Source organism: Hyperolius riggenbachi, chromosome 12 (assembly GCF_040937935.1).
Source record: "Hyperolius riggenbachi isolate aHypRig1 chromosome 12, aHypRig1.pri, whole genome shotgun sequence".
Classification (NCBI taxonomy): domain Eukaryota; kingdom Metazoa; phylum Chordata; class Amphibia; order Anura; family Hyperoliidae; genus Hyperolius; species Hyperolius riggenbachi.
In genome coordinates this window covers 181,395,760-181,420,667 of record NC_090657.1, presented here as the reverse complement: position 1 = coordinate 181,420,667, position 24,908 = coordinate 181,395,760, and the positions used below count along the sequence as shown (strand labels likewise).

Below are 24,908 nucleotides of genomic sequence, written 5' to 3'. Positions count from 1 at the left end.
CAAGGGGGCCGAATACTTTTGCAACCCACTGTATGACTAGACATCTTGGTGTGGCCTTTGTAGTTGGCTGTAGTAATTGCACATCCTTCTATATGTTGATTAGATATACAGTTATATGACTAGACATCTTGGTGGGGCACTTGTTGATGGCTGTAGTAGTTGCACATCTTCCTATATGTTCATTAGATATACAGTTATATGACTAGACATCTTGGTGTGGACTTCATGGTTGGCTGTAGTAGTTGCACATCTTCCTATATGTTCATTAGATATACAGTTATATGACTAGACATCTTGCTGTGGACTTGATGGTTGGCTGTAGTAGTTGCACATCTTCCTATATGTTCATTAGATATACAGTTATATGACTAGACATCTTGCTGTGGACTTCATGGTTGGCTGTAGTAGTTGCACATCTTCCCAGTGGCGTAGCTAAGGAGCGGTGGGCCCCGATGCAAGTTTTACAATGGGCCCCCCCCCCCCCCCCAAGCACTCTATACGTAACAATTGATACGGCGCACCAAAACCTGCCAAGGGCAACTACAGTGTCAGAGGTGCAAGAAAAGGATGGGAAACAGTTTGTTAAGGATTATAACTATTCAAAGTATCTATTGAAGTTATTATTATGAGCACAGGACCAATAGAGAGCTAATACTGTAGTTGAGGGAGGGCCCTTCGGGGCCCCTCTGGCCCAAGGGCCCCGATGCGGTCGCTACCTCTGCAACCCCTATTGCTACGCCCCTGCATCTTCCTATATGTTCATTAGATATACAGTTATATGACTAGACATCTTGCTGTGGACTTGATGGTTGGCTGTAGTAGTTGCACATCTTCCTATATGTTCATTAGATATACAGTTATATGACTAGACATCTTGGTGTGGGCTTCATGGTTGGCTGTAGTAGTTGCACATCTTCCTATATGTTCATTAGATATACAGTTATATGACTAGACATCTTGGTGGGGCACTTGTTGATGGCTGTAGTAATTGTACATCTTCCTATATGTTCATTAGATATACAGTTATATGACTAGACATCTTGGTGTGGACTTCATGGTTGGCTGTAGTAATTGCACATCTTCCTATATGTTCATTAGATATACAGTTATATGACTAGACATCTTGCTGTGGACTTGATGGTTGGCTGTAGTAGTTGCACATCTTCCTATATGTTCATTAGATATACAGTTATATGACTAGACATCTTGCTGTGGACTTCATGGTTGGCTGTAGTAGTTGCACATCTTCCTATATGTTCATTAGATATACAGATATATGACTAGACATCTTGGTGGGGCACTTGTTGATGGCTGTAGTAATTGCACATCTTCCTATATGTTCATTAGATATACAGTTATATGACTAGACATCTTGGTGTGGACTTCATGGTTGACTGTAGTAGTTGCACATCTTCCTATATGTTCATTAGATATACAGTTATATGACTAGACATCTTGCTGTGGACTTCATGGTTGACTGTAGTAGTTGCACATCTTCCTATATGTTCATTAGATATAGAATTATATGATGGGACATCTTAGAGGTGTGAGAATTAAGAGGAGTGTTTTAAAAAGGATATATACAGTGCTTAAAGATGAACTGTCGGGCATAAAATAAAAAATCAATTCTTTATTTTCATCTGGTAAATAAGTAATAAGGATGCTAATCAGGCAATCCAACAGTTAAAATCTCTATTGCTTTTTGGTTGATAAATGATCATTCCCCAGTTTACCTGACTCTTATTTGGTACGTTGCCGCAAAAAGGAAGTTGCAGGGCATGCTGGGTTGTCCTTTTTTGCTTCTGTACATTAGTTAAATCTGAACTAATGTACAGAAGCAAAAAAGGACAACCCAGCATGCCCTGCAACTTCCTTTGTAAGGCAACGTACCAAATAAGAGTCAGTTAAACTGGGGAATGATCATTTATAGACAAGAAAAATCATAGAGATTTTAACTTTACGATTGCCTGGTTAGCATCCTTATTACTTGTTTACCAGATAAAAATAAAGAATAGATGTTTGATTTTATGCCCGACAGTTACACTTTAAGGAGAAGGTGTCCTTTTTATAGTAGAATAATTGCCTTGGCTGTGGACCTTCCAGTTGGTCTTCCTTATTGGACCCAACAGATGTTTTGTGTTGTAGTGGTTCTATTATTACATGATGTATAATTGTGAGAAATGTTGCTGTTGGTTGAGTAGACAATCTCAGTAGATGAAGGTTAGGTCAAGAAGGCTGTATGATTTTTTTCATATCTACTGAATGGATGTCTCAATATCCTCTTATTGAATTCATCAGCTTGAGGAACATGCTGGTTAAAAGTCTAATAGACGGCTCCATACACAGAACTTATCAGCCGGTTTCTCTGAGTCTCTGGCTCCAGCTTCTGTGATAAAACATTCAGAATCTGGTCAAACTTCTTATACCTTTCGCTTGCCTCAATAGATGCCCCTTTACTGCCCCAGAACATCCTTAGGGAGAACTCCGTCTGGAAGGCCTCTCTCAGTTCCGGCTGAGGAACAAACCCTGCAGGATGGAAACCAGAACATTGCATGAATGGAGACTATCACCTGTCAGATCAGACAGCCATTACCTAATTTCAATAATCTGTCACCTCAGTATCTCATATCCCTCCCTTCTGTACTGTTGCCGTGGTTGCAAAAAAAAGGTCAAGAACCTGCCCTGACAGTCCACCATAAAAACCACCATCCAAACCAAATACAAAGAGGAAGTTTGGCCTTGTTGCGTAGATTGTATGCTGCTCCTCTGATTGGCTTCTGGTGTACAGCCAAAGTTTCTCTCTGCAGTTGGATTTCTGTGGTGGACTCTGTGGTGGAATGGGAGAAATATGGCTTTCTCTGGAAGTCTCCCATACCCACCCAGCTAGGGGGATGTGGCTCCCGTCCACCTCACCATTCTCTTTTGGAGAAAGCTGTTGGGCAGAAATAAGAGGAGCAGTGTGCGGACAGTTCTGAACTTCTTGCCCGCGGTTGGCTCGGTTAAGGTTTTTTACAGTGGACATCTATCAAAACCGTGATATGTAAGTGGATGCAAATAAGGTGGCTGAATAGACTCTCCTTGGCACATTTCATTTATCAGATGCAAAGCATTTCAGATTAATCTCGGTTTACTTTTGTCTGCTCACCTGCCAGCTTGCTCTCAGCATTGCGCCGGTAAACCTCTGCATTAGCAGCGTATGATCTGGCGGCATGCAAGACTCGTAGGAGGCGCCCACAGCTGTCCTCAACTGGGCCACCCCAGTCATCTTCTCCTTCCAGGGCTTTGAGCACTGGCAGGATGTGGGGCACCACTATGTTGGTTGATGGAATCACTGACTGGCCTGTGATGATGGGAAAAACAACACGTAAAAATAAAATGATTCCAATCCTGATTATTCCAATAGTGCTAACAGAAAGAGCATGGAGATGAGTGCAGAGGAACGATTTGTGAATGGGGAGGAGAGAAGGAACAATATAGTAAAAAACTTTGAGCAGGAGTTAGGACACCCTGCAGATAACTTTCACACTGGCTGTGTTTCATTTTGTTTTTTAAAAAGGCTTGCGATTTTCCAAACGCAAGTACAGTAAAGTTACAATTAGCATCGTGGGAATGCATTTATACTGAATGCGTTTCTGATTTTCTAAAAAGGCAATCATAGCTCTGATGCATTTTTGCTTGGTTTTGATTGAGACCAAGATAGTGAAAACCGCAAAACACGTTTGCATTTCCAATTGCATTTTGTGATTTTTCTTGTGAAAGAGCCCCAGACTCCTGCCAAACCTGCAAAAATCTATTGCTCTCCTAGAAACAGTAACGCATGCCCAGTCCAAATGAATATGCGGACGTCGCAAGTGTGGCCACAAGAGACCCATTCAACAAGCATTTCTCAGATAAATGTAAGGGCCCTTTCACACCGAGGAGGTAGAAGCAGTAGAGTGTTGTACCGTGTTAGCCATTTAGGTCTTTTTTCAGTTCCAGGAATGTGCGGTACATTGCGGTATCTTTCAGCATAGTACAGTGGCTTGCAAAAGTATTCGAAGTATTGAAGTTTTCCACATTTTGTCACATTACTGCCACAAACATGAATCAATTTTATTGAAAGTCCACGTGAAAGACCAAAAAAAGTGGTGTACAGGTGAGAAGTGGAATGAAAATCATACATGATTCCAAACATTTTTTACAAATCAATAACTGCAAAGTGGGGTGTGCGTAATTATTCAGCCCCCTTTAGTCTGAGTGCTGTCAGTTGCCCATAGATATTGCCTGCTGAGTGCTAATGACTAAATAGAGTACACCTGTGTGTAATCTAATGTCAGTACAAATACTGCTGCTCTGTGACGGCCTCAGAGATTGTCTAAGAGAATCTTGGGAGCAACAACACCATGAAGTCCAAAGAACACACCAAACAGGTCAGGGATAAAGTTACTGAGAAATTTAAAGCAGGCTTAGGCTACAAAAAGATTTCCAAAGCCTTGAACATCCCACGGAGCACTGTTCAAGCGATCATTCAGAAATGGAAGGAGTATGGCACAACTGTAAACCTACCAAGACAAGGCCGTCCACCTAAACTCACAGGCCGAACAAGGAGAGCGCTGATCAGAAATGCAGTCAAGAGGCCCATGGTGACTCTGGATGAGCTGCAGAGATCTACCGCTCAGGTGGGGGAATCTGTCCTTAGGACAACTATTAGTCGTGTACTGCACAAAGTTGGCCTTTATGGAAGAGTGGCAAGAAGAAAGCAATTGTGAACAGAAAGGCGTAGGAAATCCTGTTTGCAGTTTGCCACAAGCGTGGGGGACACAGCAAACATGTGGAAGAAGGTGCTCTGGTCAGATGAGACCAAAATGGAACTTTTTGGCCAAAATGCAAAACGCTATGTGTGGTGGTAAACTAACACTGCACATCACTCAGAACACACCATCCCCACTGTCAAATATGGTGGTGGCAGCATCATGCTCTGGTGGTGCTTCTCTTCAGCAGGGACAGGGAAGCTGGTCAGAGTTGATGGGAAGATGTATGGAGCCAAATACAGGGCAATCTTGGAAGAAAACCTCTTGGAGTCTGCAAAAGACTTGAGACTGGGGTGGAGGTTCACCTTCCAGCAGGACAACAACCCTAAACATAAAGCCAGGGCAACAATGGAATGGTTTAAAACAAAACATATCCATGTGTTAGAATGGCCCAGTCCAAGCCCAGATCTAAATCCAATCGAGAATCTGTGGCAAGATCTGAAAACTGCTGTTCACAAAAGCTGTCCATCTAATGTGACTGAGCTGGAGCTGTTTTGCAAAGAAGAATGGGCAAGGATTTCAGTCTCTAGATGTGCAAAGCTGGTAGAGACTAGTGTTGGGCGAACAGTGTTCGCCACTGTTCGGGTTCTGCAGAACATCACCCTGTTCGGGTGATGTTCGAGTTCGGCCGAACACCTGACGGTGCTCGGCCAAACCGTTCGGCCACATGGCCGAACTAAGAGCGCATGGCCGAACGTTCCCCGAACGTTCGGCTAGCGCTGTGATTGGCCGAACGGGTCACATGGTTCGGGCCCGAACGCGCTCTGATTGGCCGAACGGTCACGTGGTTCGGGTAAATAAATACCCGAACCACGTCATATCTCCGCCATTTGTCTGTGGGTTTAGCTTTGGGTAGGCAGGCAGGGTAGTTCGCTCTCCAGCCACGCTAGCCAGGGTCCCCCCCAGTCATTGTGTGTCGCTGCTGGGAACAGTAGTACACCGCTCGCTCAGCCACACTATATATAGCATTGTTTACTGCCACTGTGTACCTCGCTCAGCCATGCTATATATATAGCATTGTGTTTTCTGACACTCTGTGTACACGGCTTAGCCTGACTAATATAGCATTGTGTGTACTGCCACTGTGCACCTCGCTCAGCCACGCTATATATAGCATTGTGTGTACTGCCACTGTGCACCTCGCTCAGCCACGCTATATATAGCATTGTGTGTACTGCCACTGTGCACCTCGCTCAGCCACGCTATATATATAGCATTGTGTTTTCTGACACTCTGTGTACACGGCTTAGCCTGACTAATATAGCATTGTGTGTACTGCCACTGTGCACCTCGCTCAGCCACGCTATATATAGCATTGTGTGTACTGCCACTGTGCACCTCGCTCAGCCACGCTATATATAGCATTGTGTGTACTGCCACTGTGCACCTCGCTCAGCCACGCTATATATAGCATTGTGTGTACTGCCACTGTGCACCTCGCTCAGCCACGCTATATATATAGCATTGTGTTTTCTGACACTGTGTACACGGCTTAGCCTGACTAATATAGCATTGTGTGTACTGCCACTGTGCACCTCGCTCAGCCACGCTATATATAGCATTGTGTGTACTGCCACTGTGCACCTCGCTCAGCCACGCTATATATAGCATTGTGTGTACTGCCACTGTGCACCTCGCTCAGCCACGCTATATATAGCATTGTGTGTACTGCCACTGTGCACCTCGCTCAGCCACGCTATATATATAGCATTGTGTTTTCTGACACTCTGTGTACACGGCTTAGCCTGACTAATATAGCATTGTGTGTACTGCCACTGTGCACCTCGCTCAGCCACGCTATATATAGCATTGTGTTTTCTGACACTGTGCACCTCGCTCAGCCACGCTATATATAGCATTGTGTGTACTGCCACTGTGCACCTCGCTCAGCCACGCTATATATAGCATTGTGTGTACTGCCACTGTGCACCTCGCTCAGCCACGCTATATATATAGCATTGTGTTTTCTGACACTCTGTGTACACGGCTTAGCCTGACTAATATAGCATTGTGTGTACTGCCACTGTGCACCTCGCTCAGCCACGCTATATATAGCATTGTGTGTACTGCCACTGTGCACCTCGCTCAGCCACGCTATATATAGCATTGTGTGTACTGCCACTGTGCACCTCGCTCAGCCACGCTATATATAGCATTGTGTGTACTGCCACTGTGCACCTCGCTCAGCCACGCTATATATATAGCATTGTGTTTTCTGACACTCTGTGTACACGGCTTAGCCTGACTAATATAGCATTGTGTGTACTGCCACTGTGCACCTCGCTCAGCCACGCTATATATAGCATTGTGTGTACTGCCACTGTGCACCTCGCTCAGCCACGCTATATATAGCATTGTGTGTACTGCCACTGTGCACCTCGCTCAGCCACGCTATATATAGCATTGTGTGTACTGCCACTGTGCACCTCGCTCAGCCACGCTATATATATAGCATTGTGTTTTCTGACACTCTGTGTACACGGCTTAGCCTGACTAATATAGCATTGTGTGTACTGCCACTGTGCACCTCGCTCAGCCACGCTATATATAGCATTGTGTGTACTGCCACTGTGCACCTCGCTCAGCCACGCTATATATAGCATTGTGTGTACTGCCACTGTGCACCTCGCTCAGCCACGCTATATATAGCATTGTGTGTACTGCCACTGTGCACCTCGCTCAGCCACGCTATATATATAGCATTGTGTTTTCTGACACTCTGTGTACACGGCTTAGCCTGACTAATATAGCATTGTGTGTACTGCCACTGTGCACCTCGCTCAGCCACGCTATATATAGCATTGTGTGTACTGCCACTCTGTGTACACCGCTCAGCCAGACTATATACCGTTGTTTACTGACACTCTGTGTACACCGCTCAGCCAGACTATATACCATTGTTTACTGACACTCTGTGTACACGGCTCAGCCTGACTATAAAGCATTGTGTGTACTGCCACTGTGCACCTCGCTCAGCCACGCTATATATAGCATTGTGTTTTCTGACACTCTGTGTACACGGCTTAGCCTGACTATATAGCATTGTGTGTACTGCCACTGTGCACCTCGCTCAGCCACGCTATATATAGCATTGTGCTTTCTGACACTCTGTGTACACGGCTTAGCCTGACTAATATAGCATTGTGTGTACTGCCACTGTGCACCTCGCTCAGCCACGCTATATATAGCATTGTGTTTTCTGACACTCTGTGTACACGGCTTAGCCAGACTATATAGCATTGTGTGTACTGCCACTCTGTGTACACCGCTCAGCCAGACTATATAGCATTGTGTTTACTTCCACTCTGTGTCTGCTGGGCCTGGGAACAGTAGTACACCGCTCACCCGCCACTGTATAGCATTGTGCTCTGTGTCGCTGCTGGGAATAGTGGTACTGTATAGCATTTCTGTACTGCCACTGTACTGCTGCCAGTCAGCGTGTACTGTAAGGATAAGTGAAATGAGGAAGAAATCCGGTGAAAGAGGAAGGGGCAAGGGAAGAGGTGTTTCCCCTGACGGTTCACGTACAGGCCACAGGGGAGCACCCAAGAAAACCCACTCAATACCGCCCATGTTGTCCAGGACAACAACCCTCACAAATCCAAAAGAACAGGACCAGATAATTACTTGGATGACCTCTCAAGCGTCCAGCAGTGGGTTAAGCAGCACCAGCACATCACGCACGAGGTCCGAGTCCTCAGCCAGTTACAAGGAGCCAGTGGGCACAAAGCTGACACAACCGGCAGCGACACCACGCACACAACTGCCAGATAACCAGTCCTATGAATTACCTCAGGACACAATGGGGTATTCGCAGGAGCTATTCCCAGCCCAACAAACTTCCACCTATGAAAGGTCAATGGAGGAACAGCCAGAAATGTTGTGCCCGGATTCACAACCATTAACTGTGGGAAATGCACCGCGCACTGAAATACAAGGCGAGTCCGAGGAGGACTCGGAAACCCAAATCCCAGAGCAAGTTGGGCAGGAGGGGTTGCAATTGCAGGAGGTCGGCCGACAAGATCTGGAAGACGACGTTGGAGTGAGCTGCGCAGAGGTTGTTCTGGGGAGCTCTACTCCACGGCGGCGGCCCCCCACAATGACATATGACGAGTTTGAGGAGATGGAAGAGGAGGGTATGGACAATGTGGACAGAGACCCAGATTTTATTTGTGAACGAGAACATCGCCGTCGTAGCAGCAGCACAGATGAGTCTGTTGAAGAACCCACTGCTGCACGAGTTCGCCTTGTGCCACAAGGTAGGCGGCGCGCAATTTCAGGCACCACAAGCGTGGAAGTTAGAGTAAGAGGCAAAAGAGGAGGAAACAGAAATCGCCAGCAAGGAGGCAGGTGCTCCAAAGTCTGGGCTTTCTTTGAAGACTGCACTGAGGATGTTACCATGGCGATTTGCAAGGTGTGCAAGACTCGCCTGAGCAGGGGGAAAAGTATTAACAACCTCTCCACCACCAGCATGAGCCGCCACATGCTATCCAAACATCCCACTCTGTGGGCAAACGCGGCAGGACAGGGTACCAGCAACACTGCCTCCCTTGGGTTCACCAGACTCACCACCAGACCCGCCTCAGCAGCAGCAGTAGCCCAGCCATTGCGTGGTTCACAACATTCACAAACATCAGACGACGCTGACACTGTCACTTTCCGGAGTAGTGCTCTTGAGGTCTCCCAGTGTTCATCAAACACAACAACCAACAGCCCTTCCGTGTGCAGCGCTACGGTTCAGTTGTCTGTGTCGGAGATGTTTGAGCGCAAGAGGAAATTGCCAGCAAATGACCCCCGGGCCGTGGCAGTAACAGCCAGCATAGCCAAGCTTCTGGCCTGCGAAATGCTGCCATATCGAGTGGTGGAGACAAACAGCTTCAAGGGCATGATGTCAGTGGCCATCCCACGTTACATGGTTCCCAGCCGCTACCACTTTGCCCGCTCTGCAGTGCCTGAGTTGCATGAGCACGTGGTCAGCAAAATAACCCGAAGCTTGAAGAATGCCGTTGCCTGCAAGGTTCACCTCACCACTGACACTTGGACGAGTGCGTTCGGCCAGGGTCGATACATCTCCCTTACCGCGCACTGGGTGAACCTTGTGGAGCCTGGCAGCGATTCCTCACCTGCTACGGCGCGGGTGTTGCCCACGTCGCAAACAGCTGCACCGCCGTCCCTCCCACTGGATAACAACAGCAGCACCTACCTCTCTGACTCCTTCTCCTCCAACGCATCTCAAAGCTGTACCTCATCCGGAAACGCTAACCCAGCAGCAGTAGGATCGTGGAAGCAGTGCAGCACAGCTGTTGGCATGCGTCAGCAAGCGTTGCTGAAGCTGATCTGCCTTGGGGATAAGCAGCACACAGGGGAGGAAATTTGGAAGGGAATAAAGGAACAGACGGATTTGTGGCTGGCACCGCTGGACTTGAAACCGGGCATGGTTGTGTGTGATAATGGGAGTAATCTCATTCGCGCTTTAAGGTTGGCTAAGCTGACACACATCCCTTGCCTGGCGCACGTGATGAACCTAGTAGTTCAGCGGTTCCTGAGGACATACCCAGGCGTGGCCGATCTTCTGTTGAAGGTGCGTCGAGTGGCCAAACATTGTAGAAATTCCAGTACTGCTTCGGGGGCACTCGCCAAGATGCAGGAGCGCTTCAATCTCCCCCACCATCGCTTGCTGTGTGATGTCCCTACGCGCTGGAATTCTACGCTGCACATGCTAGCACGCTTTTGTGAGCAGAAGAGTGCAGTGGTCCAGTACATGACGGCGCAGTACCGAGGCGCATCCGGACAGCTGCCAAGCTTCTGTGGATCCGATTGGGCCAACATGTTGGACCTCTGCCAAGTCCTCCAAAATTTTGAGCAATCCACGTTGCTTGTGAGCAGTGACAACTCTTCAGTCAGCATTACCATACCACTGCTGTGTTTACTGAAGAGGTCAATGTTGAAAATCAAGGAAACAGCTGTCATGATGCAACTGGGGGAATCTGAAGGAGAAAACGATCAGCGTGATGGTACCAACATCAGGCCATCCGCCTCAGGGAACGCTGGCCCCAGCAGCTATGACGAAGAAGAGGAGGAGGAACAGCTGGAGTTGGAGCAGGAATTTCATGCCACCACTGACGAGGGCCAGAGCGGTGCACGTTGGACTTCCACAATTCAGCGCGAATGGTCAGCAGAAGCAGACCAGGAGGAAGGTGACGACTATGATGCATCACAACAACTATCACAACGCTCACAAGAGGATGATGAGGATTCTGGTAGGACTCTTGCACACATGGCTCAATTCATGCTAGACTGCATTGAACGCGACCCACGCATTGTGCGCATTCTGGACAACACCAATTACTGGGTTTATACCCTTCTGGATCCACGGTACAAACACAATGTTCCAAAACTGCTTGAAGAAAGAGTCAGACAGGTCAAAATGGAAGAATACCAGCAGGCCCTTGTGGAGACTTTAGAGAGGAGATTGACATCCTCCCCCTCCTCTAGCCAGTTGTACGCCGACAGACTGACTTCCGCAAACCCAGGACGACCAGGAGGGCAGCAAACAACGCAAGCCGCAGCTAGTGCCCAAAAGGGAATGGTATCGGCAGTGTCCTTGGAGTGGGAAAATTTTCTGACACCCATGCAGCAGCAGCCCACTGAACAGGAAGCGTGCAGATCCACCTCCAACACCGATCGCCTGGAGAAGATGGTCAAGGACTACATGTCAGATGACGTAGCTGTGTCGAACAATCCATCTGCACCCTTCAACTATTGGGTATCGAAGCTAGACACCTGGCACGAACTGGCAATGTACGCAATAGAGGTGCTGGCTTGCCCGGCAGCCAGCGTTATGTCGGAACGCTGTTTCAGTGCTGCCGGAGGCATCGTCACAGATCGGCGTATCCGCCTCTCCACAGAAAATGCAGACCGTCTGACTCAAATTAAAATGAATCAATCCTGGATTGGAAACGACTACGCAACACTCCAGGACCCCAACCAAGTAACATGACCAATGAACATCTGGGATCGTGTAGCGTTTCCGGTCCCTGTTTATTGAACCTCTCATCTGTATTACATTTATGACTGCATGGCGGCAAAAAGCATTGCTGCTATATCCGCACGCTTTTTGTCCTCATGCAAGGCCTGGGTTGTTGTGTCTCAAAAAGCATAGCCTTCTCCTCCTGCGCCTGCTCCTGTTCCATCACGTGTGCTGCTGCTGCTGCTGGGTTAGCGTTGCCGGTCCCTGTTTATTGAACCACTTATCTTTATTACATTTATGACTGCATGGCGGTACAAAGCATGCTATCCGCACGCTTCTTGTCCTCATGCAAGGCCTAGGTTGTTGTGTCTCACAAAGCGTGGCCTTCTCCTCCTGCACCTCCTCCTGTTCCATCACGTCTGCTGCTGCTGGGTTAGCGTTGCCGCGTGGTCCCTGTTTATTGAACCACTTATCTTTATTACATTTATGACTGCATGGCGGTACAAAGCATGCTATCCGCACGCTTCTTGTCCTCATGCAAGGCCTGGGTTGTTGTGTCTCACAAAGCGTGGCCTTCTCCTCCTGCGCCTCCTCCTGTTCCATCACGTCTGCTGCTGCTGGGTTAGCGTTGCCGCGTGGTCCCTGTTTATTGAACCACTTATCTTTATTACATTTATGACTGCATGGCGGTACCTCATGCAAGGCCTGGGTTGTTGTGTCTCAAAAAGCATAGCCTTCTCCTCCTGCGCCTGCTCCTGTTCCATCACGTGTGCTGCTGCTGCTGCTGGGTTAGCGTTGCCGGTCCCTGTTTATGGAACCTCTTATCTTTATTACATTTATGACTGCATGGCGGTACAAAGCATGCTATCTGCACGCTTCTTGTCCTCATGCAAGGCCTGGGTTGTTGTGTCTCACAAAGCGTGGCCTTCTCCTCCTGCGCCTCCTCCTGTTCCATCACGTCTGCTGCTGCTGGGTTAGCGTTGCCGCGTGGTCCCTGTTTATTGAACCACTTATCTTTATTACATTTATGACTGCATGGCGGTACAAAGCATGCTATCCGCACGCTTCTTGTCCTCATGCAAGGCCTGGGTTGTTGTGTCTCACAAAGCGTGGCCTTCTCCTCCTGCGCCACCCTCCTCCTGTTCCATCACGTGTGCTGCTGCTGGGTTAGCGTTACCGGTCCCTTTTCCTGGAACCTCTTATATGTATTACATTTATGACTGCTTGCCGACAAAAAGCATGTTACCTGTGCAAAGAAAACAGACATTTCCCGCATTTAAAAGACAGTTTTCCCTTTGAAACTTTAAAATCGATTTTCTCAAAAACTATAACCTCTTTTTGCAAAATTTTTTTTTCCTCTTGTACCGACTCCCAAGGTGCACATACCCTGTAAATTTGGGGTATGTAGCATGTAAGGAGGCTTTACAAAGCACAAAAGTTTGGGTCCCCATTGACTTCCATTATGTTCGGAGTTCGGGTCGAACACCCGAACATCGCGGCCATGTTCGGCCTGTTCGGCCCGAACCCGAACATCTAGATGTTCGCCCAACACTAGTAGAGACATACCCTAAAAGACTGGCAGCTGTAATTGCAGCAAAAGGTGGTTCTACAAAGTATTGACTCAGGGGGCTGAATAATTACGCACACCCCACTTTGCAGTTATTGATTTGTAAAAAATGTTTGGAATCATGTATGATTTTCGTTCCACTTCTCACCTGTACACCACTTTGTATTGGTCTTTCACGTGGAATTTCAATAAAATTGATTCATGTTTGTGGCAGTAATGTGACAAAATGTGGAAAACTTCAAGGGGGCCGAATACTTTTGCAAACCACTGTAGAAGTAGGTCTTTTTTCAGTTCCAGGTGGTGCCGGATTTTTACCACACCCCACTGCTGTGCAATGAAAGTCTATGGAGACTTTTATACTGCCACGGTACAGTGCAATGCAACAGAAGTGACGTTTTCGCCGCATCCCCGACACAGGCCAAGAACTATGTGACAACGCGGCTTCTGCATGGAGATGCGGCAATCTGCGTCGGCCTGGAAGTCGTGTTAGTCTATAGCGCCGCGTAGATTTTAAAAAAATACCAGAAGTGACGATCGCTGAACCTTGAATTACATCTCCCTCCGATTGGCAACGATTTGGAGGGGGAATAGTATTTTCGCCGCCGGGGATTTGAGCGTCATTCGGCTCACCCTGTGCCCAGCTCACCGGCGGTGTAATAATATGTACGCATGGAGTCCTCCCTTTATTGCCAGGACCACCTTCTTCCTTGTGGCAACACTCTCCTCTTTGTATGAACATGGCTGTACTGTAGGGCTCACACCTGCGCAGTAGAACGGAGCCACACGTGTACAGAGAAAAAAGCCGTGCAGGAGCAGCTGTGCTGCATCGGCATGTGTCCGTACACAGTACGACTGTGCTTGTACACAGAGAGGAGCACTGCCACCATATTAAACATTACGGTTGAATATTTCCTAAGGGTCCCAGTAAAGGAGCAGAGGGGGGTAAGAAGGTTGGGAAAAGCTCTACTGAGGTAAGTAACTTCTCTTAATTTCGCTTTAGGTACCCTTGCAAAATAGCTTTCAGCCTGATGTAGTTAGTGATTTTAGAGACATTTTTTTTAGACTTGGAGGTGGAGCCAGGGTATCTTTTCTCTCTTGTGGGATAAAGTGATCGCTATCTCTCTTGGTGACGTCTTGTAGAATTAAATTGGTTTCAGCGGCAGGATTGGAAATGAATGGTAACAGGTTGATTCAGAAACATTACACATTTGATTCAGTAAAATCACTCACATTCGTCCATTTCCCGTAAAGCGGGTTTCAGCTGCTTCTGGAAGGCGATGGCGCTGTCTGTGTGCGTTTGGCGAAGCATCTGCCATGTTTGTTCCAGGCGAGACACCTGAAATATTAATAATAATAATTGCATGTTTTTGTTAAGTAGAAAACCTTGAGTTTTTTGGGATATGGTCATCACTTAGGTTCTTTAAAAAAATAATTTAATTATATACTTGAAGCAACACATTTAACTTCCCAAATCACTTGTAGTTGGCCTGCCTGTTGTCAGCTATATTGTCCACAAGATGGCGCTGCTACATTCAGTTTAGAAAGGCAAAAGCACAGTTGAGGATAACAACATTTCAAGCGTCTGTCTGATGGTTCTAAATTCACATATTATTGTTTCTCTATCGCTCTCTCTTTCTGACCATATACTGTATATTCAGGTGTGTATAATTTAAAGTGTACCTGAGCAGAAGCTCGGGTTCAAAATCAGATACTTACCTTGAGAGAGAGCCTCAGGATCCTATTGAGGCTTCCCTCTGTGGTCGGAAGTCCCCAGTTGCTAAACGCGGCCTTCACATCGGGGCCGTGCAGCTCTTCTTCATGAAGCGTGGCCCCGCAGTAGCTGCACAAGCCCGCCTGCGCAGTAGCAGGGGGGAGCACTCAGCAAGGGGGGACATCAGAGCAGGGAGGAAAGGTGCGAGTGTAAAAACAAACAGAAAAACCTCCCACCAGGCTGGGACCCTCGACCCTTCCAGTGGTGGATATATATCACATGGTTTCCTAACTATTTATAACTTCTTAGTAAACGACCAATTACCAACATGGTCTCAATTTTGCTCGCATACATCTTTCCCACCTAAAGAACAGTTCAGAGCAATTCAGATTTATCACTTCCTACGATCAATGGTTCAATCCCCATATACTCCACTCTCTCGTACTACCTATGAAAACTGGTGCGCTCAGAGACCACTGGAGGGCGGCCTCATTTCATACCTATACTCTGTAATATCTCAACCTAGAGGCCTGCAGCGGGTTGGGTACCTGCGGGTAACCCGAAATGCGGGTCGGGTTCGGGTAACCGAATTGATTTAAGCTGCGGGTGCGGGTCGGTGCGGGTAGCGAGTTGCGGGTAGCGGTCTGCGGGTCGCGGGTAGTGAAAGCAAGCATGGTAATTCTGACTGTGTCTTTTGCTTCCCAACATTCTGTGATAAATGCTGTAAGTGGAACCAGAATACTTTTTTGCTGCTGCTAATTTTTAATGCCAGAGCAGACTTCTTCCTACTCTCAACCTGAGAGACTCCCCTCCCTCATACTAGTTTCCACTAGAACAAGCTAACTGGGAACAGTCATACAGCTAAGTATTTCTTTTTTTCATAGCTGGACAGAACTAACATCCTAGAGCATGCTCAGTTTGCTCAGTTGAAATTAAGGGGAGGGCAGGTATGAAAACTGTCTTTCAGTGAATATTAGAAATGGAAAGTTCGGATCTTTTCAATGATTCGGATGATTTGAATCGGATTATTAAAAAGATCCGGATCTTTTATCCGAATCTCGAATCATTTTTACTAGGGAAGCATTGGGTGGGTGAAATGACTAGCAGGACTGAACTTTTCCTGCAGTGGACAGAGAAGTGGAGGGGGTGGACGGAAAGAGAAGGGGAGGGGGTGGATGGACAGAATGGGGGGGGGGGGGGGGAGCTGGTGGCAAAGTGGCGGAGAAGGGGGGAAGTCTCCCCCCCCCCTTCCCTCACCTTGGGGCTCCCTTTCCTGGCTCTCCCTTCCGGATTAATGTGTCTCCTCTGGCGCAGCGGCTGACAGCGGGCGTGGAGGACTTACCGCTGTTACGCAGCCGCCGGAGAGAGCTGTGATCTGTGCGCCGCAAGTCTGGTCTACTCAAGACCAGACTAGAGGCGCACAGATCACAGCTCCCTCTGCCGGCTGGAAGGACACCGGTAAGTCCTCCCCGCCCGCTGTCAGCCACTGCGCCATAAGAGGAGACACATTAATCCGGAAGGGAGAGCCAGGAAAGGGAGACCCAAGGTGAGGGAAGGGGGGAGACTTCCTCCCTTCTCCGCCACTTTGCCACCAGCTCCCTTTCAATGGCTGCCTCCCTTCCTGGGGGCACCTATATACCTAGCTGCATATACTGGGGAGACCTATACACCTGGCTACATATACTGGGGAGACCTATAAACCTGGCTACATATACAGGGGAGACCTATACACCTGGCTATACTGGGGAGACATATACACCTGGCTGCATATACTGGGGAGACCTATACACCTGGCTACATATACTGGGGGCACCTATAGACCTGGCTATACTGGGGACACCTATACACCTGGCTACATATACTGGGGACACCTGTACACCTGGCTACATATACTGGGGAGACTTATACACCTGGCTGCATATACTGGGGGCACCTATACACCTGGCTATACTGGGGACACCTATACACCTGGCTGCATATACTGGGGGCACCTATACACCTGCTACATATACTAGAGGCACCTATACACCTGGCTACATATACTGGGGGCACCTATACACCTGGCTACATATACTGGGGGCACCTATACACCTGGTTGCATATACTGGGGACACGTATACACCTGGCTATACTGGGGACACCTATACACCTGGCTACATATACTGGGGGCACCTATACACCTGGCTACATATACTGGGGGCACCTATACACCTGGCTGCATATACTGGGGACACCTATACACCTGGCTATACTGGGGACACCTATACACCTGGCTACATATACTGGGGGCACCTATACACCTGGCTACATATACTGGGGGCACCTATACACCTGGCTGCATATACTGGAGACACCTATACACCTGGCTATACTGGGGACACCTATACACCTGGCTATACTGGGGACACCTATACAATTGGCTATACTGGGGAGACCTATACACCTGGTTATACTGGGGAGACCTATACACCTGGCAATACTGGGTAGACCTATACACCTGGCTGCATATACTGGGGAGATACTTTAAATTACTATTACTTTATATTACTAATTTTAAAATGTTAATATGAAGGAAAATGAACCAGGATAGAAAGGACCAGTGTGGTTTGAATTATAAAACCACATTTTTCTTAGGAAATCTTTATGGTATGCGTGACTAGGGGTGTGATGAGGGCGTGATCAGGGGTGTGGCAGGGGCGTGGCTTAAGTGTCCCTCTTTCTCATCTCAAAATGTTGGGAGGTATGAGAGAGCAGAAATGTTTTTTGCACACATTACCCACATGTTGCAATCATATGCTCACAGTGAAATAAAGCATTCCCCACCCCAATGTGTCCTGTTTTCACCTCCAACACGCATCACAAATGTAGGGAGAAGTGAAGTGCAGCTGTATAGACCAGAATGCAGGAGGATCATATTGCACTGCAATCACAGTCCTTCTAGCCCAGCACGCTGTCTGCAAAGTTACTGAGCTGTGCTTCAGTGGCTGAATGGAGTAATGGTTAAGGCCCGGTTCACATTAGCGGTTGCCGTCCGGAATCGCCGTGCCGGAGCCGGACCGCATGCAGAACGGACGGAACGGACGCACGGCATAGCAATGAAAGCCTATGCGTCCGTTCACATGCGTCCGTTTCGTCCGGATCCGGACCGGATCCGGACTCCGGCATAAGACCCAACATGCGCTATTTTTTGGTCCGGCTCCTCCGGCAGCCGTATCCGGAGCGGAGCCGGACTGCACCATCCGGCCAATACAAACCAATGAGAACCGGAGAGCGCACAACACACTGGCTAAAAATCCGGATGTTCTACCCCACTTCCTATGCGTATTGAAGCGGCGATTTTGGATGGGGATACATGGGCAAGCATTTTGGAGTGGAGCAGCAGTGATTTTAAACGTGCTGGAGATGTTGGCAGTATGTCGGAGGTGGAGGTGAGTGCTAAACAGCGGAGGGCCTGATTCCACAGGTCCACCTTCTGCTGACCTCCCAGACCCCAACATTTTTATTCCTTTTCTACTATCCTTTGCCAAACGGATCCGGATCGCATCCTGATGAACACCTGATGCAAACTGACCGGATCCGGATCGGATCCGGATCAGAACCGTACGGTTCCGATCCGGATCCGGTCAGGTCATCCGGTCCGTTTGGCAGAGAACCGCAAGTGTGAACGGGGCCTTAGGGCTCTGCCTCTGACACAGGAGACCTGGGTTCGAATCTCGGCTCTGCCTGTTCAGTAAGCCAGCACCTTTTCAGTAGGAGACCTTTGGCAAGTCTCCCTAACACTGCTACTGCCTATAGAGCACGTCCTAGTGGCTGCAGCTCTGGCGCTTTGAGTCCGCCAGGAGAAAAGCGCGATATAAATGTTCTGTGTTTGTTTGTTGTTTGTTTGTTCTGAGCCAAAAGTTTCCCATTTGTTCACTATGCAGCACTACGGAACAGACAGCCTAGAATCAGCAGCACATTATAGCCAGTACGTGTGCTCTACACATATCTGGCAGTGGCACCGATGTCCCCTCTCTCTCATCTACCTGTCCCTGCAAGGCTGGCTCCCCTCCAACAGAGCGATCCATCTCTGCTCTGCTTCCAGGACCCCGCTGCCCGCTGAGAGGGGGGGCGTGCTGCTCCTGGCTCCACCCCCTTTGTGATCCGAATCGTTCATTTTGATGATCCGGATGATTCGACTCACAAAAGAGATTCGGATCAAAGATCTGAATCGTTCATGATCCGGACAACACTAGTGAATATGGGCTGGGCCTATTTGATTTGATAAAAAGCTATAGAATGTTCTGGGTCTGGGCTGGGCATGTTCTCAAAGCTGAAGGGAGGAGACCTAAGGCAGCCAGCATTACACTCATGAGTTGGAAAGCACATGTGGGACTGCTGAGAGATACAGACTGAGACTCTCTGAGAAAGGTGCAGGGCCAGGCAGCTGCATCCACAGCCATCTAGCTAACACAGGTATGTTTTTGCTGCAAATGAGAAGATTCATTCAATACAGGTTTTTATTATCAGACAGGTCAGGTACAAGACAATGGAGCACATTTATTAACATCCATTCATGCAAGATGGAGAGAAAACTATTGCAAAAGTGGAACAAAATATTGAGCACTGCTCTACTTTCAAACCAATTTTGTAGCTGTTTTTCTTTGTTGTAAGAAATCTGCTCCAATTAACTTAGCTTTGGTTCATATTGTTGTACTTTTATGCAATGCTGATTGTCTCATTGAAATGCCATTGTTATTTTGCTGCTGAGGTGTCGTAATGTAAAGGGGCCCATACACTGGTTGATTTCAGTGATCGATTGATTTTATCAAATCGATTGAAAATCGTCTGCCTATCGATCAATTTGCAGCCGATTTCGATCGATTTGATCTGACAGGATGAAAAAAAAAAAATGTATATTTCTTTCCCTACATGTTCTCATACACTTTAAATGGGCATGTGTTGTGGGTAGGGTGGTATAAGCAATTACTTTCCTCGCCTTCCTTTCCCCTCTGTCACTTGCCATTCTCCTGCAGCTCTCTTTCAGTAATGTCTGTTCTTTTGGCCGACCCAGGCGATCGGAAAACTTAGGACCCGGACATACTGAGCCATGCATGCACAGTATATCCTTTCTTCTCCCCTGTGCCCCTGCTGAATGTCACTATACAGGAGCGCATAACCTAGGACCCGGACATACTGAGCCATGCATGCACAGTATATCCTTTCTTCTCCCCTGTGCCCCTGCTGAATGTCACTATACAGGAGTGCATAACCTAGGACCCGGACATACTGAGCCATGCATGCACAGTATATCCTTTCTTCTCCCCTGTGCCCCTGCTGAATGTCACTATACAGGAGCGCATAACCTAGGACCCGGACATACTGAGCCATGCATGCACAGTATATCCTTTCTTCTCCCCTGTGCCCCTGCTGAATGTCACTATACAGGAGCGCATAACCTAGGACCCGGACATACTGAGCCATGCATGCACAGTATATCCTTTCTTCTCCCCTGTGCCCCTGCTGAATGTCACTATACAGGAGTGCATAACCTAGGACCCGGACATACTGAGCCATGCATGCACAGTATATCCTTTCTTCTCCCCTGTGCCCCTGCTGAATGTCACTATACAGGAGCGCATAACCTAGGACCCGGACATACTGAGCCATGCATGCACAGTATATCCTTTCTTCTCCCCTGTGCCCCTGCTGAATGTCACTATACAGGAGCGCATAACCTAGGACCCGGACATACTGAGCCATGCATGCACAGTATATCCTTTCTTCTCCCCTGTGCCCCTGCTGAATGTCACTATACAGGAGCGCATAACCTAGGACCCGGACATACTGAGCCATGCATGCACAGTATATCCTTTCTTCTCCCCTGTGCCCCTGCTGAATGTCACTATACAGGAGCGCATAACCTAGGACCCGGACATACTGAGCCATGCATGCACAGTATATCCTTTCTTCTAGCCTGTGCCTCTGCTGAATGTCACTATACAGGAGTGCATAACCTAGGACCGGTACATACTGAGCCATGCATGCACAGTATATACTTTCTTCTCCCCTGTGCCTCTGCTGAATGTCACTATACAGGAGCGCATAACCTAGGACCCGGACATACTGAGCCATGCATGCACAGTATATCCTTTCTTCTCCCCTGTGCCTCTGCTGAATGTCACTATACAGGAGCGCATAACCTAGGACCCGGACATACTGAGCCATGCATGCACAGTATATCCTTTCTTCTCCCCTGTGCCCCTGCTGAATGTCACTATACAGGAGCGCATAACCTAGGACCGGTACATACTGAGCCATGCATGCACAGTATATCCTTTCTTCTCCCCTGTGCCCCTGCTGAATGTCACTATACAGGAGCGCATAACCTAGGACCCGGACATACTGAGCCATGCATGCACAGTATATCCTTTCTTCTCCCCTGTGCCCCTGCTGAATGTCACTATACAGGAGCGCATAACCTAGGACCCGGACATACTGAGCCATGCATGCACAGTATATCCTTTCTTCTAGCCTGTGCCTCTGCTGAATGTCACTATACAGGAGTGCATAACCTAGGACCGGTACATACTGAGCCATGCATGCACAGTATATACTTTCTTCTCCCCTGTGCCTCTGCTGAATGTCACTATACAGGAGCGCATAACCTAGGACCCGGACATACTGAGCCATGCATGCACAGTATATCCTTTCTTCTCCCCTGTGCCTCTGCTGAATGTCACTATACAGGAGCGCATAACCTAGGACCCGGACATACTGAGCCATGCATGCACAGTATATCCTTTCTTCTCCCCTGTGCCCCTGCTGAATGTCACTATACAGGAGTGTATAACCTAGGACCCGGACATACTGAGCCATGCATGCACAGTATATCCTTTCTTCTCCCCTGTGCCCATGCTGAATGTCACTATATAGGAGCGCATAACCTAGGACCCGGACATACTGAGCCATGCATGCACAGTATATCCTTTCTTCTCCCCTGTGCCCCTGCTGAATGTCACTATACAGGAGCAGATAACCTAGGACCCGGACATACTGAGCCATGCATGCACAGTATATCCTTTCTTCTCCCCTGTGCCCATGCTGAATGTCACTATATAGGAGCGCATAAAAGTGTACCAGAGACAAAACAAAAAAGTTTTATACATACGTACCTGGGGCTTCCTCCAGCCCCATCCACACAGATCGCTCCTATGCCACCGCCCGCACTCTTCTCCAGCTCCGGTACCGGCGTGTCCCATAAGTTCTGTCAGTCGCGGCCAGTCTGCGCAAGAAAAGTGCGTCCTCTTCTTATCTCTGCGGCATAGTGAAGTGCCCCAGGTATGACTTCTCTTGCACAGACTGGCAGAAGTTACGGGACCCGGAGCTGGAGGAGACTGAGGACGGCTGTGTGGGAGCGATCTGTGTGCATTAGGTTGTTGTGATATTTGTAATGACTATTACTTCTTCTGTTCATTTAAATAAAAAAAATCTTTAAAAACCTTCTTTAGCTTTGGCTTGTGTATAAAAATAGGTTTTATTAACATTTACAGCTCCCCAATGTTACTTTAAATGTGCACTTTAGAAGAAAATGTAAAACAAGCGGGTAGCGGGCCTGCGGGTGCGGGTTGCGGGTATCAAATTCTCCAGAAAGCGGGTCGCGGGTCGCATGCGGGTAGCGGGTCGAGGGTACGGGTTGGGTATGAAAAAGTGGACCCGCGCAGGCCTCTGGAGCATAATAAAACTAACTCAATGAGAGCATGGGAAGATGACCTGGGCCAGACTCTCACTATTAAACAATGGTCTAATTGCTGTCTCTCTTAGGCAGCAACTATTTCTCCCATATAGAAGCCAACTATTACATTTTACATCGTACTTACATTACCCCCCAGAAATTGTATATTATAGCTAATGATAAGTCCCCCCTCTGTTTTAAGGGGTGCGGACAGATAGGAGACCTTGCTCATACTTGGTGGTTCTGTCCCATAGTGAAAAGATACTGCGCCCAGGTTGCTTCCGCCATTGGCACAGCTCTTGAAATATCCCTTTCACCTGACCCACTACAACTATTTTAAGGCAACAAGCCACAGAAGTGGAAATACCCGCAACATAGACTAGCACAACATATTGCCAAAGCAGCCTGCCTACACATCGCTCGGCAATGGTTGAAGCCTACCCTCTCATTTGAACTCACGGATACAATAATTATGGAAATTCTAATCTCAGAGAGACTGCTAGCAATTGTTAACGATACAACTCTGCCTTTCACCAGAACCTGGCTGTCGACCGGTCTCTGCACTAATTCCCATTGATACATGTTGTGACTTGCATGTTCTTGTTTGTTATTATTTGTTTTGATTATATATTGCAAATGTGCCCTTTGCTAAGGGACTAATCAAAGCTGTTAATTTTCATCAATAATCTTAATAAAACTTTTTGAAACTAAAAAAAAAAAAAAAAAAAAAGATCTACTTACATGGGGCTTCCTCCAGCCCCTGGCAGTCTATGTGTCCCCCTCTGCAACTCCGCTCACAGCCGGTGGCCCAGGGTCTCCTCCGTTGCAGATGCCGACCTCTCCAGGTCGGCATCTTCTGTGGCTGTGCGAGCGCGTGTCTACGCCATTCATGATCACGCTCATTGTGGTCTTGAGCGTTCTGCGCAGGCGCAGAAGTATGGCGCTTGCGCATAATGCTCCAAACCTTGTAAGTGCGATCACTAGCAGCGCGCTTGCGCAGCTGCAGAAGTTGCTGACCTGGCGAGGTCGGCATCTGCAACGGAGGGGACTCCCGGGCCATCGCATGGGAGCAGAGCTGCAGTGAAGGGCACATAGGCTGCAGGGGGTTAGAGGAAGCACCAGGTAAGTAGATTTTATTTATTTATTTTTTTTATACCGCGCACCTTCCCCTTAAGGTAAGTATCTGATTTTGATCCTGAGCTTTGGCAGGGATTCACTTTAAGACCCTAGGAAACCCTAGTATATGGATCCATTACATTGAAACAGCAACAGCACACTTAGTAAACATATAATTTTTTAAAGTTTTCCTCTTCTTAATCCAGACAACTGAAAACTGTGTTGTAACTTCACCACAGCATGAATTCCCAGCCTCCCTGCTAAACCCTCCCTACTCACCAGTCTTGCTGTTTTCTTGGGTGTGTGCAGAGACAGTACTGAACACACAGAGCAGCTGCTTTCTCTTTGCACACACAGAACAAACAGCATGACTCATCAGAAGAGGGGGGGGGGGGGGGAGGTTTGAAGAGAAGGTGGGTGGAGCTGCAGATCCTACCACACTATGGTCTAATTTTGACATTTTTGAGCTGGTTGGATTAGGAATTGGGAAAACTCAGGGCAAGATAATTCATCAAACACTTCAGGATATAGTGGAGGATTCCTATACCTGAGTCTATTGCAGGAGCTATTTAAATTGTACTTCTGCTAATCTTGCTTACTTGGCTATGGCTAAGGCCCGGTTCAAATCTGAATTTTTTCCTGCATCGGGCCGTACTGATCCGGGCATCTGGATCCGGGAAAACTGTTCGTTTTTTACAGGCAGGGATATGTAAAACTTCAGTTTTCATTGGTTCCTATTTTGCTGCAAAACCTTCCGTTTCCGTTCCGCTGAGCAAAACGGTCAGGAAAATTGGGTCCTGCTGCATTTTTTGTCCGCTCAGCGGAACGGAAACCGGAACCGTACGGCAGGATCCGCAGCTAAAAGCTGATGTGAACCGAGCCTAAGTGTATTAGAGGCAGAGGATCAGTAGGACAGCCAAGCAATGTGCATTGTTTAACAGGAAATCAAAATGTCAGCCTCCATAGCACTCTCACTTCAGATGTGCTTTACCCCACACATATGTGCTTTAATCAGCTGACAACATGGGCTGCCACAACTG

At 47.9% G+C, this 24,908-nt stretch overlaps 1 protein-coding gene across 1 annotated transcript in view; it reads right to left on the bottom strand.

Annotated features, from left to right (window-relative positions):
• Nucleotides 1–2,019: 2,019 nt before the first annotated feature.
• Nucleotides 2,020–24,908, bottom strand: part of LOC137542245 (breast cancer anti-estrogen resistance protein 3 homolog) — a 93,862-nt gene continuing 70,973 nt past the window's right edge. Inside the window, exons 9-11 of the mRNA XM_068264015.1 lie at nucleotides 14,558–14,663; nucleotides 3,146–3,340; nucleotides 2,020–2,526 (exon numbers count right to left, since the gene is read on the bottom strand). Of these exons, the coding sequence (XP_068120116.1) occupies nucleotides 2,324–2,526; nucleotides 3,146–3,340; nucleotides 14,558–14,663 (504 nt within the window). The 3' untranslated portion in view covers nucleotides 2,020–2,323. The remainder of the gene's footprint in view (nucleotides 2,527–3,145; nucleotides 3,341–14,557; nucleotides 14,664–24,908) is intronic.